At 40.5% G+C, this 12,129-nt stretch overlaps 1 protein-coding gene across 3 annotated transcripts in view; it reads right to left on the reverse strand.

Annotated features, from left to right (window-relative positions):
* Window positions 1-393: 393 nt before the first annotated feature.
* Window positions 394-12,129, reverse strand: part of kcnq1.2 (potassium voltage-gated channel, KQT-like subfamily, member 1.2) — a 163,551-nt gene continuing 151,815 nt past the window's right edge. For all 3 annotated transcript variants that reach the window (XM_013270547.3, XM_003443831.5, XM_005451039.4), the window contains one exon: window positions 394-2,403. In XM_013270547.3, the coding sequence (XP_013126001.1) occupies window positions 2,257-2,403 (147 nt within the window). In that variant the 3' untranslated portion in view covers window positions 394-2,256. The remainder of the gene's footprint in view (window positions 2,404-12,129) is intronic.

The following is a 12,129-nucleotide window of genomic DNA, read 5'->3' on the forward strand; positions in this document are numbered from 1 at the left end:
GCCTTTGAAGGAAAATATAATTGAGTGGTAATACGAGATGCATTCCCTCTTCCTCTGCATGCCTGGCTCAATGGGTTATGGAATATTGAAGTTCAAAGTAGGTACGGTGAATGTGTCATGTTTTTTTTCTCCCCCTTCTCTTCCTCCTTAGGGGTGATTGCAGCTTAAAAAGGAATTTAGTGAAATGAGGCTTTGGAGACATTTTATTTGGATGGAAACGTCAGCTCGTGACTTACCTCCACCCATTCTCAGCTTGATGTTTAAAGAAATGGCTTAAAAAAACAACAACAACAAAAACAAAAACTATAAGAATGGCTTGACCCTCCAGTGAAAGAAAATTATGGCATAAATGAGATAATCAAATTTTCCCAAACTAAGACAGGAGGGCAGAGCTTTAATGAAATGGAGTTTTATTATTTACAGCAGAGCTACAGTGCACAGGGTGTGTGAGAGTATCATTTACAATCATTTCCATCCATCTGGACAACAGGAACCTCACCATGTTTTAAACCAATCAGACAAGCAGACATATTCCAGGCTGATCTTTTTTCTTTTTACACATTATAATAAATACAGAACAATAAGGCAATGTTTCTATTTACAATTTCTATAAAACTGTACAGGAGAAGAATTACACCCACTTTAGGTAATAGACAATAAATAATAGTACATTTTTAACCACTGCAAAAAAAGAAGAAGAAGAAAACACACATTTGTGCAGAGAAAGAGCTTTCTGCTTCCCTTGTTCGCCCTTCTTTTTGTGTGTGCATTCGTCTTTTTAGGAATGTGCATGCTATAATTATGGGAGGCCTTTCATACTACAGCTCCATAGTTGAGTTATTTTCTATTTTCTACTTCTTCCATGCCTCAGTGGCCTCTGTCAGATAGATAATGTGAGTGTAGAAACAAAATGAGAGCATTGTCTTTATCTTTCAGACGATCGCCCTCGGTGGTAGCTGACTTTTCCCAAAAAGCTTTCACACAGAATTAGCACTCCAGCTCCTCAAAGCGTTCTGTTTAAATTCTGCACTGTGTCTTTTTTTTCACTACCTGCTTATAGACAGAAATCTGTCCTTACCGGGAATTCAACACTTAATTAGCTCAGGAGAGAAAAAATAATCAGAGCTTTAATGGGGCAAATTTATCTCATATTCAACACAGCAGTGGGAACGCCATGACGAGGGTAACAGAAGCTGTCCCGCAGAATCCTAGCAGTGGTGTAAGGTTAAAACATGTGAGCTTGACACCTACAGGAAAACCTCGAGCAAGCACACAGTCCATGCTGCAACTCCTGACTGTACAGCGTCCGATCTTGTCTCAGTGGTTTGTCTGTTTTATTATCGTTAACGCAGCTGCAAATCAGCACCGTGTTAGCTACCCAGCCTGGACCATACACATTTGGTTAGCTTAATTTCTTCCACTCCAGCCCTCCGGTCCCAACGTAGGAAAAAGTCAACAGATAAACCGTCTACCCTCCTCGTGTTATTCGATCACTACCAACAAACACCTGCCACAGTTTGAGTACAGCTAGGCGAGATGGATATGTATCTATGGATATAACTCCGCTGTGTGCTCGGTATTGGTGGTGCCAAGATAATCAGAAGGATTTGTGGAATTCCTCTGCCATGGCTGGACTTTGAGTTGGGTTTCTTTTTCCTATGTCTTTGGGAACTTCAGGGCTTTGATTGCATTACGACTTCATTACGGGGTTAGTTAGCTTTGGAATAATATTTGCAGTAGAGGAATGCAGCTCACTGACAGGCCACACATAAATTAACATCACAGAGTAGTGCGATTATGAGGGCTAATGTAGTGAAATAAATTCATGCAGCATGTCGCTGCTTGAATGACTGTGCTGCGGGGGTAGACTGACTAGTATAGAAGACAAAGCTACATTGAGAAAACTTTAAAAAAAATCACTCATACACAGCCAGCAAACACCCAAAGGAAGAAGTCAGCCAGTCAGTCTGCTTTCCACACATCAATCCCACTCGAGTGGTTGTTTTGCCCTTGTGTCCAAAATCACAGTGAAGTGGACAATTAGAAGTTGTTCTCTTCTCAAGGGTCAAAAGTTAATTTGAAAATTTGGAACTGTGAAAGGAATAGAGGTAGGGTCGGGGGACGGGTGATTTCGGAAGACTGAACCCCCTTATTAAGTCCCCACATAAGGGGTTAGGCTGTTTATGTGAACTCCTGCTCCTTTAATTGTCCTTTGGTGATGACGTCATCGTAGCCAACGCGAGCCGCTCTGCAACATCAGGGGCCCTCGTCGGTGCTGCCACCCATCCGTTTCTGGATGGTCACCCTGCGGATAGAGGGCTTGGACGTCAGCTCTACTTTGGGTGGGAACTGCTCCAACAGGATCCGTAGAACCGAGTCCATTTTCTCATCCATCTGATGGATCTGACAGCAGCAAAAAAACCAAACAGGTTAGGTTAGCTGAATACCTCTGAGATGAACACTCACAACATAAGTATAGTGTAGACCTGCACTATGTAACAATTCCAGCTTTGGTTTGCTCTTTTGTTTCATATCCATCTGCCTCTTTAATATAGTCGTCATCCCAATGACAGACTGCATAATGACATGTTAGTCTGCTAGTCGCCATCTACCTGCTAAAGCCACTCATTACAAAAGCTGTTGAGCTATATGATCCTTAAGTGGGCAGACAGACACACACACACACATTAAGGCCACTGTTATTTACATGCTTTCCCAACTGTAAACACAGGTGTGTCACCCAACAGATACTACCAGACCTAACAGGGCGTAGCTAGTCTAGCAATGGTGTGAATACATTAATGTCTCCACCTGAGTTGCACAAGTAAACAGACCGCAGACTGCCTGGTGACATGCAAATGCAGTAAGCACTGCACATCCAGACGTACGTATGTACAGCACCTACTTAGAACGCCTCGTAAACATACCTTCATATACACAAAAAGAACATAAATGAATCTGAGCGGCTGTGAATTATTGGGTATTAAGAATGAAAAATAGGCTTGTCTGGCTTACATCTAGTTGTAAATTAATAAGCATTTTTTCAAAATGTGAAACATTGTGAACTTTCTTTCTGTAACAATATGTATTTAAACTCATCCATGGATGTACAAAAACAAAAAACTTGTATTTATACTTTATAATTATTTGGAGGAGCTAGAGGTTCAAAGATAGTTTCACCGCTGTTTTCCACCACTTACTTCTACTGCTACTACTAATAGTAATACTAACCTTGGTTTCTGACAGATCATGTTTTTCTGTTCATTCTGCATTTCAAAAATAACACTAAGCAGTGCAGTACCAATGAGCATGAATTAAAATGTAATTTTTGCTTCCAGACTCTATGTCAGCTTCCCAATGTGTCTAAATACTCTACTAAATATGAGAAACACCCAGTCACTAAGTTAAACTGAAATAATGAGCATATGGAGCTTGCTAACGACATTAGCATGCCACACTTAGGGGGAAAAAGTACAGAAGTTAAATAAAAACTAACAGTCTATTAAAAGCTGGGTGTCTGATAATGACGGTTGGAGTGGTTGGCCAAAAAAGAAACAAGGCCCGCCCCCCAAAGCCTGCAAATGCTGCAATTATAAAAAGCCCTGTTAAGAAATAAAGCCTGGGCTTTGAATTTAAGTCAGTTGCATAAAGTGTAAAGCCTAACATGCTCACATTGTGGTTTTTTTAACTTTGTGTTAGATTAGGCCAACTGTGACACTATGAGTGCAGCGGGCTTCTGTGTTGATGGCAGTTGTGTTGGCACATGTAACAGCATTCTGTCCCAATCTGCTTGTTGCTAAAATAACACCTTGTCCAGATCCTTACCGATAAAGAGTCACCATTCTCCACAGCATGAATAGTAACTTTAAAAAGGAGATCAAGACTTAAAATGATATGCTTTAACATAACCTATTATTATTAATCGCCCGAATTAGAAAAAAAAAAGGCCTGCCTATAAATATAAGCATACTGCTTCAAATAAAGGCCTGATATCTTCTGCAGCTAAAAGCATACAAAGGCCCGGGTCACTGTGTGAGTAAATGTGATAGATTCTATCTTCACATATTCGTAGCCTTAACCTTGGTTTTACCTTTAAACTTATCTAGCGATCCCTACAAAAGCATTTACAGACATACACACACAAACCAAAATCCTCTGATGGCTCAGATGTCTTCAAGAAACTGTAGAAAATGACTGTGCTTCATAAATCAAAGCCTAAACAGCAACTCACATCAAAGAGCATCTCAAGCATCAGGCAGAGCACACAGATTCAGACTGTGGTCTCTACACAGCGCTGTTGTGTTACTGGCAAGGCACAGTTGTGCAGTTAACATCATAACATCAGTGGCATTTTCTAGGATAAAGGGTATGTGCCTTTTTTTTTCCTCCCCATCTTTTACTGTGTGTGTCTGATGGCCGAGACATTTTTATGGCAGAGCAAGACATTTAGCGGCTATTATTGTTGTTGAAATATGAGCCATAATAGGAAGCGTAAATCTCAGATATCAGAGTAGGTCACAGGGAAGAGTGAAATCACATCACAGCACGGCAATGGCCATAATTCACAGATAACTGTACACTGTCAAATCAGAAGAGTCTAGACATCAAGACAGGATGGCTTTACCCTGAAATTTATGATACACATTTCAAGTTAAAGATTACACAGATAGTAGCGTCCCAGTCGTGCCTCAATGCGCTACCTTCACTTACTCATAAAGTTTGAATTGCTCTGCATTATGTTCCCAATATTCTGCTGTATGACTGTGCAACAATAACTTCATTTTGACCTTTTCTGCTGAGGTTTGCTTATATTTCACCACCCACTGGACTTTTCTGAGATTGTCCCATGACCTAAATAGCTGTGCTAAGTAGATGAAGCACGCGCTGGGCCTGGATGAAGCTTAGAGAATAATAGGGTATCATAAACATGTTTGCTGGTAATCTACAGACTTATCAACATTCTCGTTGGAGCTTAAAATGGATCAGGAATTCCTCCTGTTGTGAGTCTGAAAGGAAATGCCCAGGAGACCCACAGAGAGACAAGAAAAACATAATTAGACAGGCGTGTTCCAAAACACGGCGGACCTATTTATTGCAACCGACTTTATGTATGTGTGCGCTTTATGGGGTTGGAAGGGGGTGAAGTGAGTGCCGGTGAGAGGGGGACAAAGCGCATGTGTTTGAATACATCACTAGCGTATGTCAGAGGTGTTTTTTCTCTTCTTGAATCTATGCTGAGGTGTAATAAAAAAACACAATAGTTAAAACCATTTAAGTGACCCCATCAGAGATGATAACAAGCCTTTTTACAAAGTAATTCAATACACAAATTTCCTCTTTACATATGAATCTACATATTATCATATGGACAGTGCTGTTACAGCACTAGATTACTTTATCCAGATATTAGCCTTTACAATAATCCATGTGGTTATAAAGTTTGAGAAAGTTTCTTCTGCTTCACTGCTCGTTTATGTCACAGTGCACATACAGAAGAAATACCAATTAAATGTGGCACACTTTGTAATGTGCCATTATTTATATAGGTGTCCACAGTGATTTGTACTAGGGCTATGATCGAGCCACTGCTGTGTCATAAAAGCAAATGCGACCCAGTGACAGGTGATGCTCCAGCTGTCCCTGCCTCGCCCTCTGACCACAGACAACACATGGGACAAGTCACAAACCTGACACTACAGCAGCAGGGCTTTCCCTGAATTCCACTGAGGTCCCTTTGACTGACTGAGCCAGTTCAGAGAGTGAGCGAGAGAGGAAAAAAGTGTAAAGGCTGCAATTGGTAAATGTTGTCGAATATCATCCAACTTACAGAAAATGTCAAAATCCATGACTGTGGGAACACAAAGGGATGTTATATAAAGTTAGCAAACAAAGCAGGTACATTTTGTTCTATCTTTCACGAGTACTTCATCTACTTCCAATCCTAAGAACAATCGGTCGAGACATGAACCATAGTGGCGAGGAGAGCTCCCGTTCACACAGGAACACCCTTCCTGAACCACCTTCCTGCCCTCCCCTGGGACTGTCTGTTGTCTTGTACACAATAACAAGTACAGCCACATACAATGCATAAATTCCACTCTTGTCACCTAGTAAACAACAAACAAAAAAAATGGAGCCAAAAAGAAGCCACGCCCTTGTTGAGATGCTAACACTGTCGCCAAAGCTGTCATGTCACCAGTCTAACAGACTGTCCAGGAAAATGTATGTAGTATGTAGTAATAGAACAAACATAATTTAAATGTATACATTTTTTTAATACTTGGATGAACATTCTTTGCAGTCACTGACTGCCTGAAGTCTAGAACACATGGACATCACCAAATGCTGCGTTTCCTCCTTTGAGATGCTCTGCCAGGCCTTTACTGCACTGCGCACTTGACAATTGATCCTGCGACTTCTATTTCGACACTTCAGTCGCATCTTGATCCTTTGAGCTAAATCCACTGTAGAAGTGTAGAGAGGGCAAAAATACAGAAAAAAATGTGTGTTTGTCTAAATACTTATGGACTTAACAGCAGCTGGAGTAGAGAAACTCTGCCGCTCAGAATAGAGGATGATTCCCTCCCTGTGGCTACATTCAAAATCTGGACCCAAACCAAGTTCATGATCAGATAAAATAACACACAAGACAATCAACTTTGTAATTGCTCCAGGGCACATTTCCTTGCAAAGTGGAGCCACAGCACAAAGAGCAGTAAAAACCACCCAGGATAGAAATGAGAACAGATAACATCACACGCTGGTTTAACATGTGTCAGCTTCATAAAGCCTTCTCACCACAAATATTATGTGGCCTAACGCTGATTGAATGTGCATTATTTTTTTACATTTTCATTTATTTCTGGAGATGCAGCTTGTCTCAAGCAGAATTTTGTAACCTTGTTTAAAAATGCTACAAGGTATAAATAATTTCACAAGATTTGTGCCTGCTTTACAATTTCATAGACTAGTGATACATGATTCACTCATCACAAGCTGTACTTTGCAGATAGGATGATTCACACTGCCATCTGTTGGGGACTTTATAAAGCCTGGAGAAAAGCTCAGGCTTGCTATCGCTGCATTCTTTGAGTCGTGCCAAATTCTACTATCGCAGGATTACTGACAAACGGAGGTAGGAAATGTAAGAAGGACATGAGATACGTACGAACGAGAGAGTGTATGCTAACCTTGACATGTAATGAATGGTAATTAGGTGTTGTGAAGTGGCGTGGCTTATTCAGCAGGGAAAACATCACTGGGATATACATTGTATTGCGCAATCCTGACTGGACTGCCGAGTACACAGCTTTTCTTTGAGCATTCAACACCCTAACACACAAGCAAGCAAGAAAGAAAGAAAGAAGGGAACAAAACTTTAATATAAATCTGTCCATTCCACTTGCGTTCTCTCGTTCTGTGTCTCTCACGTTGACAGTCACCTTGAGGAGGACTAGGGAAAGATGAGGAGGGAATAGGAGTGAAAATAGAGAAAACAGAAGGAGAGTAAAGTAGAGTAGCCAAGAAGGAAAGACTACCAGCTCCAGGAATGTCTTGGCATCTGTGTCAGCCCAGGCAGCGCTATTCAACAAAACAAGATTCCTGTCATTGAAACGCTGTTGGTTGCATGAGACAATAGCACCAGAGCTGAGACAGAAAAACAGATAAGACAAGAGGGAAACAATTGTGCCGGTCACCATCCTCGCATGCTGTAATGAATATGTAGTGTTTTCCCACCACACTGACCTCAAAAAGCCCCCTGACTTAACCTGCAGAGCACCAGTTTTACAGTCTCACGTTTTCTCGCTTTTGTTATGACAGTGTCTACAGCCAGACAATGACTCATATGATGTTCATTTCAATTGGAAAGGATATTTTTACCTAATTCCCATAAAATCTGTGTAAATTACAAAGCTAGATTTTAAGTAGCTGTTTAATTTTTTTCTAAGATTGCACACTCACAATCACCGCGAGGCGTCATTACAGAAAGGTATTGTATTACAAATCACTTGTTACTTTTTCAAAAAGTTACATTAAGTCACTTATTTACTCCCTGAATAAAGTAGGTCTTTACACTGCTCTCTACACTACTTTTGCTTTGCTCTCACAGCCTGAGATTCATTGTCACATTATTATTAGTTTACAATATAAACCTCAGGCTACATGAAGCGCTGAAAATCAGGCTTTGGCTGCTTCGTTGGGGGTTGGCATACAGCAGTAGTAGACAGTCTTTTCTAGACTGGATGCAGTTTGAGCTTGACTAAAAATAAAAATGCCGCTCATAACTCCATTCCTTAAAAACTTGATGACTGCACAATTATATCCTCTTCCCACTACAGAAACTGAAGTCAGCTGATGATAGCTCAAGTAGGCAGGAAAAGGGGATATGTTTGATTTTTTCCTAATTAAAAGGTACCCTCTTGTATAATAACAATATTGTGAAGACTAGTGTTACAACAAAAACACTTTCATATTGCAAGAGACTGTATGGACAGTCTTGCGGAACAAAGAGCGTTAACACCCAATTCAACTGTATTTATATAGCACCAATTCATTAAAAAAGGCACCTCATGGTGCTTTATAATATACTTTAAAGAGTCTACAAAATTGGAAAGAAACCCCAATAATCAGATGATCTCCTATAAGGAAGCACTTGGGAGCAGTGGGAAGGAAAAGCTCCCTTTTAACAGGAAGAAACCTTCAGCAGAACTAGGCTTGTCAGCCACGACTGCATGGGGTAAGGGGAAACAAGGCAACAAGAGACAGGACAAAAGGCTATAATTTGATGATTGCAAATAATTAAATACAGCAATGACGTATAAACACACAGAATGGAAACAGGTGGGTGAAGAAGAAACGCTCAGGGTATCGTTGGAAGTCCCCCAGGAGCCTAGGCCTATTGAAGCATAGCAAATAGATGGTTTACAGTCACCTGATCCAGCCCTAACTATATGATTGACAAATCATATGACAAAAAGCAAAGTCACAAAAAAATGTTGTAAAATTTTAGCAGTTGTATTTAAGCGAGGATAAGTAAGGCAAGCAGAGGTTGCCTAGTAAAATCTAAAAATTGATGTCAATTAAAACATACCTGAAAGTGAAAGTGATCTCTCTCCTTTCATGTCAAACAGTGTTCTGTCATAAAGCTTCCAGCCTGTTTTTTTTACCTATTCTTTAAATTACTGCTGTCTTGTGGTCACAATTAAGCACGGGAAGTATGCTTGTCTTGGATCCCATTAGAAACTGTAGCGTGTCTCCATTTCATGGGCTTATCTCCCATTAACAATGATTGCAACTAGCTCTGCTTTCACTGCTCTGAGATCAGTTATAATTCCCACTTGGTGTAGAAACAGAGCTAGCATCAGCAAACAGACAAACCTCTGTGATTTATCGTCGTAACAGATATTTTGTTCTTGTACTGACTACCTTGGGCAACGTGATTTAGAGTAGATCGTGCATTGTGAAAAATTAAACCATCAAATCCAGTTTAACAAAACAGGTGAGTTGAAAAGGAGCAATAACACCTGTACAGTTTCTATGTAGCTTGCTAAAGTTAGCTAGACCATTTAATCCATATAAGTTAATTTCGGTCTCCAAAAACAAACAAACAACAACAACAGGGCAGAAGCCAAAATACTAGCATTTGAGCTTAAAAATACAGAGAGCAAAACCACCGTGTGACATACTACAGTGGCTATATCCATCTTTTACACTGCCTATGAGTTAAAGTCAACCTTTACTGTTTGCTGTTGCAACTTAAAAAAATGCCACTTAAACCATATTAAAATGTCAACTTTTAAATTTTTTCATACAAGTTTAACACTGAGGACAGCATTTGGCAATATTTTTATAACCCTCTTTTCATAAAACTTAATGTATACTGTAGCGTACTGTAATGTGTACTGTATATTTGCAAACATTAGCACTGGGTCAGTTCAGGTGAATTTCTCAGAGTCTCTATTGATACCCTGAGCAGCTCACCCAGACTGCCTGTGCATTGTCTTTCACCTACACCACAAACACACACATATGAACACACACAGGCTCCAGCATTTCTGTCTTTACACAAAGGACAATGCAGAAAAGCAGCAGAGGGGGCATACACTGGCTTTTCTGTTGGGCCAAGAATAAGCTAGCATTACACATAGGTCATCTTTATCATCAATGTGACAGGGCATGAATGAATGGAGAATAAAAATCAGAGGTGAGAAAGAGAAACTAAAGGAAGAGCGAAACTGAAAAGGCCAGAAAAAAAGGAGATTATAAATTCATTCAGCATGAAAAAGGACATAAGCTGCTTTTTGTCTCCAGGAGAGAACACACACAAACATGTCATGTACGAGACACAATACATTACATCTTATCAGGATACTAACTATAAGATTATTGAGAGCATCTTGAAAAAAAATGCTCATCTAAAAAAAAGCCAGATTTCACCTAAATCGACAGCAGCTATCTTAGAAAACTAAGCAACAGAATTAGCAATGCATCTACATAATTATCATCACATTCTACCCTAAACAATACACAGACATGCAGTAAAAGAGAACTACTGACAGAAAAAGACAAGTATTAGCCAGCTATTAAAGGAATCAAATTTACTGAGTAAAGAAAGGAGAGACGGTCAGACGAACTTCAAACATTCACCAGTTTGTTTTTGCTATCGTATGAGTGTGTTGACTCATCTTCTGGGCTCTGTCATTTCTTAGGAGAGGGTAGTTCTGGGCCTGAACTATGATTACGAAATATGATAGCGTCTCATTATTGGCATGTTTGTGTCTGTGCGTGTTTATATGGACTTTTGTGCAAAACTGTGCAGCTTTGGCAGTGTTTTCGGGATTATGTGGAGTGTTAAGAGGAGTGGCAATAGTAAGTACATTTCAGTAATTACAAGCTCTGTTTAGTGCATTCAAAAGCGTGTGTTTCTGGGTTTTGCATTTTGCTGATGTGGCCCCGATGTAAAATTCAATAACCTTCTCCAAGACTTTCCACAACTAAATCTGAATAGTACTATGACCTTATAATGTTCTTCCTCTGTGTTTGTTTGAAGGCTCAACAGGCTGGTTTCCAATCAGATGGAAAAAGGCAACAGAAAACCACCAACTAATGCAATGAATCTGTGAAAGTGTTGGGTTTAAATTCATGTGACCCATTTATAGACGTTCCCTGGAGAACTGAATAATATTGTAAATAACTGCGTACAACCCCGAGGAGCTCGTGATCCTCCAGAAATCCCTATATGTTGTAACACATTGTGAAAATAAAGACAGTGTCCAAGAAAGCGTACATTTCAAAATCCTTATAAGAGGTGAACTGAGGTCACGATTTGCAAGATGAATGAAAAAAAGAGAGACAGAGAGAGAAAGAGAGAGAGAGCAAAAATGACAGACTGCATGAATGAATCCCAAACCAATGTGTCAGCTAGATTCAAATTCACCAACCCAATGAGCAACCAAATTGCTCCACCAGTGGCCTTGGTGCCAACTGGAAAACAGAGCTTGCCCAGCTCAGATTCACCACCGGCTGGGCCACTGCCAAAGAGAATGGATTCACTTTAACGCTGGCAGATACAATATGTTCTTTGTATTTGTAAAAGCAGGAGAAAGGAGATGGACAGAAAAAGAGAAAGAGAAACAGAGTAAGAAGAAATGACGGGCAAGACGGGATGGGTGCAGTGTGAATGGACCGCTTTTGGCTGAGGGAAGGAGGGAGCGAAAGAGGGAAATGGTGGGTATGTTTTTAAAGAACAGGAAACCGAGCAAGAGCACCTGACGCACATGGTAAGTATCAAGGGTTGCGCCACGTGCCGCTAAACTGCAGCCAAAGCTCTTTGGTTTTTTTTCCAGCAGGGGTGGTGCTGCTGGTGATGGTGGTGGTGTGTTGAGGGGTGTGCGTACTGGCTAATCTCTCTTCTGAGTGGGTGCGCACTCAAAGCTGCTTTTGTTTCTGAGGGCTACTTTCACAAGGACGTACAATCCCCTGCATCCACTCCTCCCCTCCTCTTCTTTTTTTCCCCCTTTTGATCTCTTCGTTGTTCAGCGCTCACGCTTGTGCGCTGAAACGTAGCGGGTGTTTTACTTGATTTACTGAGGATTCTGTTTGGATATGTTTGCAATGCACACATGAGCA

Source organism: Oreochromis niloticus, linkage group LG7, assembly GCF_001858045.2.
Source record: "Oreochromis niloticus isolate F11D_XX linkage group LG7, O_niloticus_UMD_NMBU, whole genome shotgun sequence".
In the NCBI taxonomy this organism is placed as follows: domain Eukaryota; kingdom Metazoa; phylum Chordata; class Actinopteri; order Cichliformes; family Cichlidae; genus Oreochromis; species Oreochromis niloticus.